Source organism: Phaenicophaeus curvirostris, chromosome 1 (genome assembly GCF_032191515.1).
Source record: "Phaenicophaeus curvirostris isolate KB17595 chromosome 1, BPBGC_Pcur_1.0, whole genome shotgun sequence".
Lineage (NCBI taxonomy): Eukaryota > Metazoa > Chordata > Aves > Cuculiformes > Cuculidae > Phaenicophaeus > Phaenicophaeus curvirostris.
In genome coordinates, this window is record NC_091392.1 from 72689917 (window position 1) to 72706122 (window position 16206).

The 16206-nt window shown below is 40.6% G+C and overlaps 2 protein-coding genes across 3 annotated transcripts in view; one reads left to right on the plus strand and one right to left on the minus strand.

Moving 5' to 3' along the window:
• Window positions 1-16206, minus strand: part of ITPR2 (inositol 1,4,5-trisphosphate receptor type 2) — a 998050-nt gene that overhangs the window by 154114 nt on the left and 827730 nt on the right. The gene's annotated exons all lie outside the window — the stretch shown is intronic.
• Window positions 1-16206, plus strand: part of IRAG2 (inositol 1,4,5-triphosphate receptor associated 2) — a 40950-nt gene that overhangs the window by 8296 nt on the left and 16448 nt on the right. Inside the window, exons 11-23 of one of the 2 annotated variants that reach the window (XM_069862865.1) lie at window positions 1273-1332; window positions 1436-1500; window positions 1584-1683; window positions 3225-3356; window positions 3641-3742; window positions 7313-7476; window positions 9003-9117; window positions 9550-9712; window positions 11776-11837; window positions 12770-12835; window positions 13741-13849; window positions 15002-15149; window positions 15951-16032. In XM_069862865.1, coding sequence (XP_069718966.1) covers window positions 1273-1332; window positions 1436-1500; window positions 1584-1683; window positions 3225-3356; window positions 3641-3742; window positions 7313-7476; window positions 9003-9117; window positions 9550-9712; window positions 11776-11837; window positions 12770-12835; window positions 13741-13849; window positions 15002-15149; window positions 15951-16032 — 1368 coding nt within the window. Of the gene's footprint in view, window positions 1-1272; window positions 1333-1435; window positions 1501-1583; window positions 1684-3224; window positions 3357-3640; window positions 3743-7312; window positions 7477-9002; window positions 9118-9549; window positions 9713-11775; window positions 11838-12769; window positions 12836-13740; window positions 13850-15001; window positions 15150-15950; window positions 16033-16206 lie in introns of those variants that run through there. The other variant, XM_069862873.1, reaches the window with a different exon arrangement.

Sequence of the window (16206 nt, forward strand, 5' to 3'; positions counted from 1 at the left end):
CTTTATTTTGGTCTAGCTGATGACTTTGTAGCTGAGTGTTTTCTAATAGGTTGGGATGGTTTTTGCCTGAAGCAGTTTAAAGGCACACATAAACTACTGTTTTTAAATACCTTTCACTTTCTCCTCCTTGAATGATTCAAAGCTTTTGTGACCTCTGTAGCATCCTTTTATTTTTAAAAGGCTTTTTTAGTTTATTAGCTTTGGGAATTTTTAAAGTAGACTGCTAGATGGCATATTCTTGCAGATAAAAGTGACAGGTTTGCATTATCTTGAACAAACTGGAGTAGAAAACCAACTTTGCATGTTGGTGCTAGGATCTGTGGAATAAGGGTTTACCTGTAAGGTAAAAATCCCCTCTCATAGCTCTTTATCCAAAGGCAGATTGGGTAGGCTTGATCATCATTGAAAACTATTATGGCAACCTCTCTTTTCCAGGGCTGCAGATGGTATATGAAGAAGGATTCCTGATTATTTGGGATTTGGGGGAAGTTTTTTGTTTGTTTAATAACCTTTAGCATAACACATTGGTGGTTTCTGCCAAGGCTGGAAACCTGTTAATATAATGTCACTTTTCCTGCCTAACTTTCAGTGTATATCATCTCTCTCAGAAACATCAATTCTTTTTTAAAAAGAAAGAGTAGGGAGATGTCATAAGAGGTGAGAGGACCAGAGCTCCTACTTGTTCTTGTTTTCTCTAAGAAACACTCTGCTTGTCTGTGCAGCATCTTCTGCTGCAAGTGTTTAACATAACTGGAGCCCATTGCTAGTTTGTGACTCTAAGAAAGCTCCTACTCCTACTAACTCAGAAAATTGCAACTTGTTTTAAGGCTCAGTTGGGATTAAAACTCATGCTAGGCAGAATATAGTACAAGCTTTCAGCTAAAACTAGAGTGCTTCTGTCTAGCTTAATCTGCCACTTCTGGCAGAGAAGCCAGGTAAGTAATAAATCAAAGCACAGTATCTGGAAAGAGTGCTTCTGTCTCCTTAATTTCTATATAACTCCTGAAAAGACCATCAGAGTGCTTTTTGTTAGCCAGTATGCACAGTAATTGAATGTATTCTTCCAAATTTGTCACTGTTCTTCTGTTATGTAATTAGATTGCTGCTCAACCTAAATCATACAGCTTACTACTGTAATGTAAGATTGAGTATAGTGCTGTTTTCATTACAAATCATCATACCTGTAAGCATTACAAATGCACCTCAATGCCCTAGTTGATGGATTATGTGCTTTAAAAGTGTGTTGGTTTTTTCCCCCCACAATCTCTGCAGAAGGAGCAGGACATCAAAGAACTGAAGTTAACCATTGTGGAGTGTTCCTCAATAATAGAGGTATGCGACAGAGTTCAGTTTTTGACCATGTGAGGGGGAAAGCATGGATATCCTATATATTCTACGTGATCAACATTCTAATCAGGTCTGATATATGTTCTAGACTTTGCGGGCAGAAAAAAATAAGCTACTGGAGAATATGCAACATGTGCAGCAAGAGCTGATTTCGTGAGTATTGTGACCAAGTCCCAGGAACTGCAGATTGACAAAAGTGAAATAGGGCTGATAAACTGTTTTATTTCTTCTTTTAGAAATGGGTTGAGTTTCCCATTGCTGTGTAAACTTAACAGTAATGTTCCTGAAAGGATGAATTCACTGCACTGTGAACTGGAACTTGCTCAGTCTTCTGAGGTATGAATCCAGTCTTTATTGAATTTTGTCCCAGTTGTCTTGCGTCAGTAAAGAAAGAACAAAGCTCATTCTCAGTAGATCATTAGATAAGCCTGGAATTCAAGGCCTAATGAAGTTTGAATCCTAGTGTGCAAGCATAGGACGTGAAGGTTGCAATACTGTCCCAAGCACATAGGAGAAAGTCCAAAGAAAAGAAAACAAAACAGTCAGAGACCCAATAAAATGAGACTTGCAAGGTAAATCTGAAAGAACTAGCACTGTGCATTAAGCTGGCAGAAAGAACAGACTGATAGGAGAAGATAGGATTTTTTTCAAATGTATAAAGGCTATTATGCTGAAAAAAATAACACCATTTTTTCTTGTACTGCCTATGCCAGGAGGAAAGGCTTCTTTTTTCTCCAAGTCTAATGTGGTGAATAAGAAGATTAAGCATTACAGTAAGCAAGGTCATGGTGTCTTAATCTAATTTATTCTTTAGAAACTCTGATAAGCATCTGTCTGTAGGTACCATTCCCTCACCCCTCAGCAGGTACAATGGGAACTAATCTTTAGAAGTCCTGTTTCCCCCCTCCCCCCCTTTTTTTTTTTTCCTGAGATTTTTGGGTAATGATTCAGGGGAGGCCAGGAGAGTCTTCCTTCTGATGAGTCTGGCACAGACTGACAAAAATCTTGGTACTGCAGCTGAGCCTGTTGATTTGGAGTCATAGTGCCCCCAGTGTCCTCTGCAGAACACCTAGCAGGTGGTTTGGTGACTTTTGGAAAATCTTATGTTCTTGATCAGACACACTTCACTTAACACTGGAAATCTGGTCTCTAATTTACTGTTCTTATAGCTTTCCAGCACGCCAATGAAGAAATACTGAAGAAAAATTATTTCAGTTTGTCCTTAAGGAAACATAAGGAAGAATTCTATGGAGTTTCACCCCTACTTTATAGTGCTGTCTTCCCTTCAGATGCAAGCTGTGCAGCAGAGTTGATAATATATATACTATTGCAGTGATGTTTCTTGTAAGATTTCATCATGCTGCTAGTTGCTTTTATATGTAGGGCGCTCGCAAAGAGCATTAGCACTTGCAACAGGACAAGTTCTAATAACAGACTAAAACTGTAGGCCCAGAAATGAAAGTTATACTTGGCTAGGCAGCTCTGTTTCAAAAGTAACTTATTGTCCCCTATTGCACCTTCCCACAGCCACAGTGAGTCACTGTGTTTACCTCTCAAATGCTGTAATGAGAAATGATTTCACCAAATCACCTGTAAAGCAAGTAAGGGCTCTGCTTATTCACCACTTGGTAAAGCCTCTTCTGAATAAACATAACTAATTATTGACTTCCTCTTGCCTACTTCTGACATAAAAATTTACTTTGGATGACTTGGCAGCTTGCTTTTTTTATTTTTTTTACAAACGTCAAGTTTCAGGAGATCTGACCTTCTGGTAAATACAATGCAGGGATACTTCAGGAAACTCTAAATGTCACTGATGCTGGTTTGTATTAGGGAGATGTCAAAATAAACTAGCTGGCTTTTCTATCTCTTCAAAGAGTACCAAGACTGAATGGACATCCCTGAATGAAACACTGGACCATGAAGTGCTGCTTTTACTTCAGGGACCTGAATATGTGGGAGAAAAATTCAAGGCTGTCATGCAAAACCTGGTCAGTGGTAGGGCTTATGTGCATGGGGATGTGGTCGTCTATCAGCATCTTTTAACTAGGATTTTTCCAAATGTTGATGAACAGATCATGTCTGCTTCTTTTGAGAAAATCAAAATATCTTTGGAGGGGGGAGGGATGCATTCTTACTCTGACAATGTCACTTTGCACCTACTGTAATTTATAACTTGGGTAACTCTGGGCAGTGCTGTGTCAGGCTAGTACTGGAAATGACAGAGTTTGATTATTTTCTTTTTTTTCTCCCTCCCCCCTTCCCCCCCTCTTCTCCCACCACCATCCCACAGCAAGAGGAAGCCTCTGAAGCAGAGGAGCTTGTCACGACTTCTTTACAATGGCTAAAAGATCCTGATGTGAATATCCAACAGGCTTGGGAAAGAAAACTTGTGGTAAGAAACTGGTTTCCCTGAAACTACTTCATGAAGTCTTGGGGCTGTGCAAAAATCTAAATGCAGGTTATCTTAGTGCTGCATGCTACGTATATTAATTGCCTGAGACCATAACAGTCCATTTGGGGGTCAAAGATGCACGTATGGAGAGAAAGTTCTTTTGTAATGCTTCTTAGGAGGAAGGGAATGATTGTTTTTCACTTGAATGCTGTGCTTTTCCTGACTTGTCTTGTGTAATTCAATTTGAAGAGGGAAAACTAGGTCAGATGGCAATGCTATATTGTGTGAGCTATAAAGCTTTTCTGCCCACTGCATGTTTCTGTATGCCTTGAGCACCCAGTTCCCCTGTGCTATGAATCTGACTATAGCAGTGGATGGTTTCACCATCAAAAGGAGGCAAGAGGTTTCCAAACCAAAACCTTCATAGGGTTTAGAATCGTAGAATCATAAAATAGTTTGGGTTGGAATAGACCTTGAAGACCATCCAGTTGCTTCATGCAACCTCCCTGTGATGGGTAGGGACATGTCCCACTAGATCAGGCTGCTCAGGGCCCCATCCAGCCTGGTCTTGAACACCTCCAGGGATGGGCCAGCCACAACTTCCCTTGGCAACCTGTGCCAGTGCCTCACCAACCTCATCCTGAATTTCCTCCTTATGCCTTGTCTAAAACTGTGCCCCCCCCCCCCAATTTATAGCCATTGCCCCTCATCATATCACTACAAGCCTTTGTAAAAAAAGTCCCTCTCCAGCTTTCTTGTAGCTCCTTCAGGTACTGCTTTCTTTTTAAAGGTGAAGTGTTCTACTTTTGCTGGACACTTTCCACAGGAAAGTTTTCTAAGAAAACATCATGCAACTTAATCTTACGTTATTTGTTTGTACTATTCCTCATACCTCGAGCAAGGCTTGAAAGTGAAGACTTTTGCTCAAGGTAACTGGCAAAAATAAGCTCCTCATGTGGTAGCAGCAGTCTGTGGATGTGGTTCAAGTCTCTTGCTCTTCCTCAGCTCCCCTCCCTCCCGTGTAACAGCACAGTTTCCGAAATTTTCATCTTGCTGGATGTAGTTTTTCCTCTAATCTGCTCCTTCTGTTAAGAACACTGCTACTAAAAAGTCCACCAAACTGTATATTAATGCTATCTTTCAGCTCCTTAATAGCTGCAAAAACCCACCTGGATAATAGCAGGTGGCACCACAGACCATGCTCACTTAAATTGTTGGCTTTCAAGCAGAAAGCTACCCTTCTGTTCCTCTAGTGTGCAAAATATTGTAGCTGGGCCTCTTCATGTTTCCTGAACAGGCAGGAGCAATCATTGGAGCCATCTAGTCCTGCAGCCAGCATTTTTAGGTATTTCATTTTTTATATAAATCCTGAAATCTTCTTGAAGAAGGTGTGTCTCAGTCTCTTCATGCTGCTGTGACTTTGGCTAAACTCCAGGAAAGTGCTGGCTCATGTATTGCTGTAACTTCTTGTTCTTGACTAAAATCTTCATCCTTCAAAGCTGTCACAGCTGAAAAATGCTTGTTAACTTATTATTCATATTGGGATCATATTCCTGTTAAAAATGTGAGGCTGAAAACTTTTGGTGTAGGTGGTGGAGTTGTTTGTGGCAAATTAATCCTATTCTGGCTCCTAGAGAGTGATGCAGTTGGAAACAGAGAATCAAAGGAGAACAAGATTCTTTAAAAATGAAAGGTCCCGCATTTCTGGGATCTGTGGTGATGGGAAACGACTTCGTGTCAAAAGTTGCCTTCACACAGCTAGAACAAGCCAGATTTGTGGGAAATATGATATATGGAACTGAACAACAGTAGATTTAAAAAAATTACAACTATTTAAAATAGCTCCTTCTAGCCATAGAGAAAGCTCTTTGTAGAAAAATAAGTTAAATCTTGGACCGTGCATTATCACTTGAAGCTTAAACTCTTCCCCAGCATTTTGTGTTCAAGGTATTATGGAGGAATTTTGCTGGATTTTAGTATTTTTAATATGTTTTAAATTATTATGCATAAAGTAAATTTTAAGTGTTGCCTATGTGGCTTTTTTTATATACACACATATAAGCATATGTAGTTGGAGATGCTAAACTTTTTTCCCCTTCTCCTGCTGGAAGATAAGGCTCTGGCACATGTACCCTGATAAGTCTACACCACTAATGTGTCAAAACCATGTTATCTAAAAGCAAGTACTGCCTGCCTCGGCTGAGAAACTGATTTTCAGGATGTGGGCACTTGTATATGGTCACATCCCATGTCATCCTGGCAAACCTATCTAGCAAAACTGCTCAAGCTTAGTTTTGTGTTGTTTTATTTTTTTTAATTATGATACTTAATCTGCTATGACTTTTTGCTTGAAGCTCATGAACAACATTAGACTCTAATTTGCAGCTAGATAACACAGCCTATATTTGTAGGATTGATGTTTTCCCCTTTGAACTCATGTAAAATCCCAGAAATATGACCCCTATTTTTACCTGATCTGTTTGATTCTCATTAAGTGTTCCTTAAAAGCAGAGAAGTCTATTTTATATGTTCAATTGAAAAAGGCAAAGAGTCTTCCTTCTCAGTATTTTGTACTGCAAGTCATTGTTCAGAAAAATACAGAGGATGCAGTATTACTCAACACTTCACTTTTTTACTCTTTCATTCTTTTCTTCCTTCAAGTCAGAGGGTAAAACTGAAAGCCTTTGTTACAGGGGTCAACCCTTGGATAGATTTCATCTGATAAGTATGTATGACAAAGTGAAATGTGGGTTTATGGCTTTTATTTTCTTTTGGTGTAGTACAAAATTGTCCTTTGAGGACAGTATCACAAAAGTAAGAATTAACAGTCTTAGGGCTTTCTGCAAGATCGTCATTATTAAAACTTGATGTATTTCACTGTAGCATCTGGGCATCTTGTGGTTGAGTTTTTCCAGGGCAAGTTGTAAGGACACCCTAGTGTACCATTTAGTCTCCTGCCAAGCTTACAATAAATAGTTATGAACAGTATATTTATTTTACAAGAGATAAAGAGGAAGAGGACTATCCGTATATCCTAGATCTGCCCAGAAAGAAAGGTTGAGAGTGGCTTATGACTTAGAAGCAACCTTTTGATAACTGAGAGCCGTCTGTAAAACTGAACTAGTGTATGGAAGTTCTTGTGTAAATGGTTATGCATTGTTCTATCTTCAAGTCCTAAACTACTAACAGTTTGCAGGAGCCTAGACTGTCCCCACATCCCATCAGATTCAGGAGTCAGAAGGCACAGATTTGAAGTTCAGGTAGCTTTGTTAATCTAGTAGACTGCCCAAAACACTTTTGCACAAACCAAACACCTGTTTCTCTTATATAATATTTTCTGTATTAAACTGTTTATTTCTTTCTCTCTGTCTGTCTCTCTCCTCATTTCCTCAACCAGATTCTCTGCCGGTAGATTAGGAAATACTGTCAATCATATACCTTCTTTATTGCTGATAATGTCGCATGTGGAGCAGAGAAATAAATTTTTATTGTGTAAATTTGGGCTCTGGTTTACTCTCTGGTTCTGCTCCTCGTCTAACCATGTGGCAACTTGGTTTCAAAATTTCACAGGTTCTCAAGCAAGAACTAGGAGAAAAAAGGCATCTTTGGATCCAGAAACTTAATCTCTTGGAACAATACAAAGAATCCCTAGATAAGGATTTTATTCGAATGGCAAGCAACCTAAGGAGAACCAAGACAGAGCAAGTTCACCTAAGAAGAGAGCTCTCTGACAGGTACCTCTTCAAAGCATGTGTGTCTTTGTGGAGAGAGGATAGTGTTGTTGATGGTTTAGCTGTTCAGTGGTGTGTTTTGTTTTCTTTTTTTTTTTTTTTTTTGACTTGAGTTCTTTGTCCTATGGAACAATGTTCACTGAATTATGAAGACTTTTTTTTCTTTTAATAGAAGAAATTATCTGCTATTTGGAGAGTGGATCTGGTGTTAGCATAACATTAGGCTGCATGGCAGTTAAGGTTTTCATACAATGTAACATACAAGCTTGGAGATGTCTTTGAAAACAGCAGGGAGACCACAGACTAAGCAGTTAAAACAAGAGGGAACTGCCTATCTAGCAGGTGCAACCATTGAATAAACCACTGGTTTTGTGTGAAGTAGAACAACTGTAAAACATGTGCCTGCGGGTATTATTGTTCTGGAAGACAATTGCTAGCCCCAGATGACATAATGTCTCAGTTTCTCAAGGGTATAGCTTCAATGAGTTATGCCATTAACTAAGAAAATGTAACTTTAAATTTTAGTTCACTTGCACAGGGCTCCTGCGATGAGTTTTGATATTGCAGTGAAAGACAGAAGGTGTGAACCTTTGCCTCCTGCCCTCCCTTGTCACCTTAGACATTCGGGACAGAAGCTAGTCAAGTTGGGGTTTGTTGTTGTTTAAGTTTCCAGACTAACTACTCGGAATTTGTTGTCTTTTGTGGAATTTGGGCTTACTCAGTATCAGCCGTCTGCTATCCTACACTAAATGTAAATTCTTGCATGCATGTCTTTACCTGGGTTTGGGGCGTAAGCAGCTTCCTAGGGCTTTGCATCCCTGAAGAGCAAATGTGGAGCAGTCATACTGCACTTTTGCCTGACTTATCTCCTAGTTAGCATTGTTAATGTAGACCTCCCACATTCTCTTCCTTCACTCAGAAAAGAGATGATAAAAATACTGATGGCTTGGTTCCTTAAAGCTGCCTTTCTGTATCAAAATTGTTTGAGGTGGTAGCAACGTAAAAAAAAAAATAAAATAGATGCAAGTGAGTTGGAGAAGGAATGGGCAAAGAGTGGAAAAGAAAGTGTTCCTTGAAAGTCATCACCTTAGGCACCGGTTGTGATGCCGTCTACTTGCTGTTGAGTGAAATACCCTCGGAAACACTGGGAAATTGACCGGATGAAGCTGGGTATCTGCAGTAACAGCTCCAGGGTATCACTTCTGGATATTCCATGACCTGCCACTGTGGTACCCTGTGGGGCTGAGGCTGGCACAGCCATCATGCTGTTCAGCTGGGGAGAAACCAGGGAAAACCTCTATCCCTTTCTTTATTCTGGAGCTGCTGTAGAACAGCTTCCTCTGCCTACTGGCTTGAATTGTGTTTAGCAAGAATTAAATCCCTGGTGCTGGGTCCTGGGGAGCTACAATATGAAACAGCTGAATGTGGTTCTTGGTGCATATCTCAACAACTAGTGTGTGTCATCTCCCAGGCATGCCTGCTCTAAAATGTCAGTAACGGATTGTGGTTTGTGCTCTCTCATCCTGCAGGCAACGTGAGTTAGAAACTGTCAAACAGTTACAAGAAGAAACTGCTGGCCAGGCAGAAGCCCTTGGTTTAGAGCTGCAAAAAGCTACAAAGCAGCTTGAGGATGCCAGCAAAAAGGTAAGGGACAGTCTAGTTACTTCTACACAGGAAACAAACAGGTGCAAAAGGCTACATACAATGCATCGCTGCTCTTGAGGGGGGAAAATTGCATGTTCAGAATGGAGTGCTTCATCACAAAAGTGGAACCAGCAGAGGAAGTAAAATTTGAGGGGGTGGTGACAACAGTTTGCTGATGAAAGCGGCAGCATTGCATATTTGTGGTGGCTTTAAAAAAAAAAAAAAAAGAGAATAAACCCAAAAATAGCTTTCATACACAGTCCACCCCAAAGTAAAAATGCAGAAGTTCAGAGGGAGTTTTATCACTTCCTGAGAAAGAACAGATGCAATTTGGTTTCACTTACATGAACTGTAGAGGCTTCTTGTGTTGACCAGGCTGCTTTATTTTTTTCTTGCATTCTTTTTTTTTCTTAAATACTTTTTTGTGCTTAGGAAGAGGATCAAGTTGAAGCCTTTCACTCTGCTTGCGAGGAAGCTGCATCCTTGAAATGCAAGTTAAAGGAAGCCATTTCTGAGCAGCAAAAGCTCGAGGATGTGAATGCAGCTTTAACAAGCACTTGCCAGTTGCTTCAAGAAAAGGTGGAAGACCAGAAAAGTGAGTAACTGCTGGCAGCATGCCAGCATCCCTTTTTGCATGGGTGAATCCTTTCGGGTTTAGTTACAGCAAGGGGGAATGGAATAGAACTGATCTGCAGGTCGTCCCTAAAAATACATTTTAGAGTCTCCTTTCTTTGTTTTTCCTTCTCTTCGTAGAGATGTGAATTATGGCTTCCAGGCTGAGAATCAGGTGGGGTCTCAATGAGTGGGTGTTGGGCTGGACCAAAGCTGCAGACTCTGCTAACAAAATCTCTAGTCCTAGAAAGAAGGGTTAGTAACTCCATGGGTAACAGTCTCTCCTTAAGGTGCTGTTCCCACACAAGAATAGCCCACCTTATTCCTAACAAAGACATCATTCTTTCATCAAGCTTCCTGTACCAAATAGATCTGATTTTTGTGCTGCATTCTGCTTGCTGCTTGTATTTGCTTTTCATTTTTCAATAACTATAGGCTGTTCTCTCTAGTAGAAAGCAATCATGTCACTGCATCATACATGTGCAACTTTTGCTATAGAATCATGGAAACTTCATACTACCTCCTGCTCACATCAACGCTTGAGGAGCTTGGGCAGTTTAAGAATGTAGTAGTTTGCTTGCAAATGTGTCTTGTTCTTTCCACATTCTGAAGTGCCTATCACTTGCTTGTTGGAAAAAAATTTGACTGACTGAAGTCCACTGAACATTTGACCTCAGATATATATTTCCCAGAGCCAAGTGATTGATGCTCAACATAAAGTTGTTTACAACACGCATGTATGTGAAGCTATAGTTTAGATGGGACCCTATCTCTTAGCTCTAAGGCACAACTAATAAGCACTGATGTGGCAGAAATGGCTCTGGACTATGCTTGCAGACTTCTGACCAATATTTTTGGCATTGCTCATGTGTTATTGTGTAACTTTCATATTTACTGCTTCCTTCAAACTGTGAAGCTGCTTTTTGACAAGACGCATAACAATGGGAAAATGTAACATTTTCCAGGTCTGAATGGACAAAAGTTTCCTATGAAAGGAGCTAGAGTAAATGAAGTGAGGGAACCCCAGATATGCAGAAGAGATGGGTGCCACTGTGACTGGGGAAAAAAACCCAAAACAGCCCCAAACAAACCCCAGAAAGCCTGACAACCCTAAAAATGGCTGCGACTTTGGCTTTAAATTACTCCAGGTGTTTTGCAGAAATCTTTCAGTGGATAAATAGAAATAAACTGGTAGATGTGTAGACAATGCTTTGCTTGCTCCTGTAGAAAACTAGACAGATCTCGTGTCCCTTCTAACTGAAGGGCTGGGTTGTATTCTCTTCCCCAGCCTACCTATCTACTGCATTCCTCTACTTCCCCAAACCTATATGGTAAGAGATGAGGAAAGTTGTTGGCCAAGGAATCTACTTCAGCCTAAATCAGCCTGGCACAGGTCCTTCTATGTTTCAGATGTCTACTCATGCCTTGCCACTAATTACTACAGCCCTCATCCAGTCAAAAAGCTGAACAAGCTTCTGAGAGCTGCCTTCAGAATTTAGCTTGGGCACTGAGGCAATGGCACTAATGACAATTCCTTTCTACCCCAATACCCATTACTAGCTGTGGTATAAAAGCTCTGATAGACGTGCATCAAGGTAGAAGTCACCAGGGGCAGGCCCTGGCACTACTGAACTTGAGCAAAGAATGTTTCTGAGTGTGATGTAAAGCCTATTGTCTTTAAATCTTCTGTAGGGGATGTCAAATTGGAAGGACAAATGCTTCTCTTCCAATAAGTTGTAATAGAGCCGCACATTTCTTGATTATGTCCAGGGAACTCTGATGAAGAGAGGAAGCATTCCTTCCTTTCACAGCAAGGGGAATCATTACCAGAGGGCAGAAAGGGCCCAGTGTCTTCTGGAACTCACAAAAGAAAGTGCACTTTTAAATTTCTCTTTCCTCTGAAAGGAATGTTGTAGGTATAACTAGACTGAAGCTAAGTGCACTGGATTTGTGGTGGGCAGTGGTCATGTTTAAAGACACTAACATCTAAGTGCTTGTTATTGAACTATAAGGAATCCTGTAAGAATTGTAAATGTCTCTTCATAGTGACTGTTAATGCACTAAGATGGGAACTGCTTCAAAGGCGACTCTGTGAATTGCTGTGTCAGGTATGATGTTTGTCTGGTGGGAGAAGATAAGGTAGGCTTGCACAGGAGGTGCTCTCTTGGAGGGTCATCTACAGCTGAGTTGAACTTCAAGCAATTCAGCAGCATCTGATTTCTTCTTTTCTAATAAATACATAACTGTAGTGCAGTAAACTGTGTGCTGATCTGCACATTATTTTCTTAAGCTGTATGGAAAAACATAGGGTAGAACTTACAGGTGTGTGGTGTTTGGTCTTCACTTTAAACACTTGGTGATCATATCAAATGCAGCCACGGGAAAATTTCCCTGCTGCATGGGTGAAATTTGTCCTCCACAATCAGCCCTTTCTTCTGCAGACAGTCTTGAAAACAACGTTTAAAAAAATGTAGTATAGTACTTCTCAGTACTCCAGCAATGGAATAGGCACTGAAACAGTTATTACCTTTGTGCCCCTTTGTGAAGATATACTGGAAATTATGTAACTCTGGAGTACTTTGCTTTAAATAAAAACACTTTCTTCAAGTTTGGAAAGGGGTGGAGGGGGGTGGCATTGTGGGAGGACTTTTTTTTTCCCCAACCAACTCTAGTAAAGAACAGTATAGCTCAGGGTTTGAATGATCTGGATTTACCACAGAATAGCAAGGTATTCATAAAGACTAACAGAAAGTGCTGACATGTGTCTGAGGCTGTAACAGGGGCATCAGAGGAGCAGAATCAAAGCTGTGGACCAGCAATACATAGATAAAACCTGTATTTGTGTTTATAGGTCTGCAGAATTAAAGGCTGAAAGTGACAAGGGGAAACAACTGATGCTTTTCCTGGTAGCTGAAAGTAGTTCAGTTGGAAAGATAAAATTAAATTTTGTTCGTAATCAATAGTAGTGTTCTCTTTTTTTTATCTTTTTGGGTTTTTTTTAAATTTTCTTCTTCCATGTCATGTTTCTCTATGGCAACAGTGCTGTGCAGAGTTAGAATATGACTACGGTCTGCTGCCCACATCAGCTGAGCCGGTAAAAGTGAAGGTAAGTTTGTTTGCTGTGATCATTGCTAAGCTTGTTCAAATGTGACACTAGTTTTGTTTGTTCCTATTTTTTTCATGACCAGAAGGAAATAAATAATTTACCTTGTGAGAAACTTATATTCAGTTAAACATTCAATGAAAATAATTTGACAGATACATGTTCATGTATATACACAAGCATGTGTATAAACATATTTAAAAATGTATTTAAAACCTTATTGCAAAACTGGTTTCCTATTCCTTCTGAACAGTCACTGTGACAAATACAGGCAACTGATAAGTTGCATTTTGAGATGTCTCAGAGACTGAAGATGGGGCTAGATCCTCCAATTTTTTTCCTTTATAATCACTTAAGCAATATTAGGTCAATATTAGGTCAAATGCAGCTGGTTAAGTGTTGCTTCAGCAGCTGCCTTTAGCTGCATTCAGATGACACCTCTTCAGCAGTAAACAGCAAGCAAGTGGTGTGTGGTCAGGGCAGGGGCTGGAGGGGGCAGTGCTTTGTTTCCATGCAGCCAAGTTGGAGCTGCCCTTCAGCTGAGATAAACCTGATCTGTGTAGCAGGTACTGGATGCTGGAGGAATGTTCTCCTTCTTAGTCTATTGGCTTGGCTTAAAAGGAGGGGGATTTCTCATGAGTTGTTTCATGTGGGTTTTTTTTCCATTGGTGATTTGTGTCTTTTGTCCTTTTTTCCCCTAAGCTTGAGCCAATGCCTGTTGCAAATGTAAAGTTGAATTATTCTACCTCTTTCTGTAACTGTGATCTTTTCTAGACAAAAAAGCAACTGATAATGCATTGATATAACTCTTGGTATTACATTATGCAAATGCAACTGTATGTAGGGAGGGAGTTGGTGGCTTTAATGTATTCAGTGTGACTGAAGCACTTTTTCTATTTTTCAATAAGCAGCCCCAGCATTCTAAACAACTGTGGAGCAAAGGACCTACACTTTATGCTGAACTTCCCAGGACACTGCCCTCGGATATTTTGCAGTGGCGTAGTTCGTCTCTTGTAGGTAAGACCTGGTGGTGCTGGTCATTTTTCAGTCTCTCTTCTGAAATACAGAAAGAGTTGACAGGTGGTATAGAACAGCATGACTGATGCTAAACAGGCTGTGGAAATTCTGTTGTTGGCTTTAGCCTACTTTTGCATGTAATCCAGGAGGCTGACCCATGTTTATAATGCTTGCAGCTAAAGGCCTGAAAAGGTGGGTGCTCGTCCGCCTAACAGGAGTCCCCAAAAACTCACAAAGCCATTGGTATAAATCATATATCCAAGTATATTCCTGATAAGATGCTTTCTAGTCTGGATTGAGAGGACTTGAGTTACATTCCTCCAATTTGCGCTGTTGACTGGCCCATGCTGAGATAGCAAGCAATGTCCTGCTACTTTGCTACTGAGATGAAGTCAGACCTGGTATACAAAATTTTAACAGGCAACATCATATCATCTCTCCTGAGAAACAAATCATTATATTTGTTGTCTCCTGCATTCACAAGGTGTTTATACTTCCCTGCAACTCTTGAGCCTTACTAGTATTATAAGCAACAACTGACAGATATGCATTGCAGGGCCAGAGAACTGCAGAGTGCATTTGGGACTCTATAGACGAAGTGTTTCTTCTAGCAGTAAGCTGCTAGAAAAGTCTATTCTCACAGAAACTGTAAAATGCCCAAGTGTAATTCTATGCTGTACTGAGGGAAATTGAAGAAAATATTTCTTCACTGCATGTGCCTCTTATAAGAGCACTCTGCTGCTCTGGCTGGGCTGTTTCATTGGGTCCTCTCAGCATACCCTGCAACTTCCTCCAACAGCACCACCCAGCCACACAAGGCAGGTATTCTTGGCTGGCACTAATCAAGTAGTGATACAAAAACCCCTGTTTCCCTGCCCTCTCTGCCACCTGGAACAATTCACTGCAACAGAGCTGTCCTACTCAGAAGTTTCTGTAACATGACTGATGGAAAATCCCCATCCTCAGGGGTTCAGATTCTCTTTCTACAAAATGTGTTAAGGCCACACAGCCTAACCCTTTCTTACTAGAATGCAACCTGCCTTATTATAAATCTCTGTTTGGTTGGTCTGCTGCTTGACTACTTTAGATTTACTAAAAAATTGATATGTGACTGAATCAACTTTACCCTTCACCCTTGCCTCTCTTTAACAGATGCTTTGACCTTGGAAACTTCATACCCAACTAACTCTCATGCACAAAACTGGGATCAGCTTTGTAGACAGAGCTCTGGCAGCTACACATTTGAACACCGCAGCCTAGGGAACACATATGCTTTGGATGTGACATCAGTGGGTTGCAGGTAAGATGGTAGGTTAACCTTTTGAGGGGGAAGGGCAGAAGAGTCCATGTTCCGAGGGAAAGATGTACCTCCAGCACATACTAAGTTCAACAGCACGGATCCCTAATAGGAAATACTGGATACTAAGTGGTCAGATAGTGGTGTCATGGGATAACACTTTGCTTTTGTTCACAAAAGTAACATTATTTTCTACTGAAACTGTTTGTATAACCACCAGCCAAATACAATGATGGCCTTTCAATTTCATGCTGGAGGACTGAAGCATGATGTAGGTGTTCTTGTGTCTATTTTCAGTATTTAAGTCGCAACTGAGACTCCCATTTAGGAGCCAAAATACTCTTGGCTTTGAGGAGTCACTGTTCTTTAATTTTTGCAGAGTTTGGAGCAGGAATTCTGAGGTCTTTGGTTATAAAGCGGCCTCCTTATATCTTTAAAATTGAGATTGAACTGCTTAAGGTTATGAAAGTTAACTAACTATTGTTGATGAATATCTTAAAAGATGAGGAAGTTCCCAAAGATGCAGAGGCAGGCATTCTGCAGTAAAAGACTCGGCAGCTCTTAAGGCTGTTGTCACTGGTTTTCTGTAGAATTGTGCAGTGTGGAGGAGGCTGGAAGAAGGACTGGTGGTGGTTCTTGCTGTCTGGGGGAGGAGGGATTGATGTTAGTGATGAATTTGTCTTTGACAGACCAGCTGTCTGACTCTACAGATAGGGGTGACTTCAGATGTTATGTGCTTGAAGAAAATGGGCGATACACCTTGCTGTTGTTTGGGTAACATGCAAATAAAATGTGTATTGCTAGGTGGAAAATATGCTCGGCTGATAACAATACTGATGCAGACCTTCCTGTTTCCGCTACAACAATGGACTCCTTAATTACTGAGGTGGGTGCTGTCTCTGGTGCCTGAGGTGTTCTTTCAAATGGGTTCAAGCATTTACTGCTTCACTGGGATCCAGACCCAGATTAAGCAGTTATAAAACAGCACTGCTCAAAGGTGAATGGAGCTGGCATCAGTCAACACGGTGCTGTGATATCTTGTTCTGTATGGGGTAGTCCC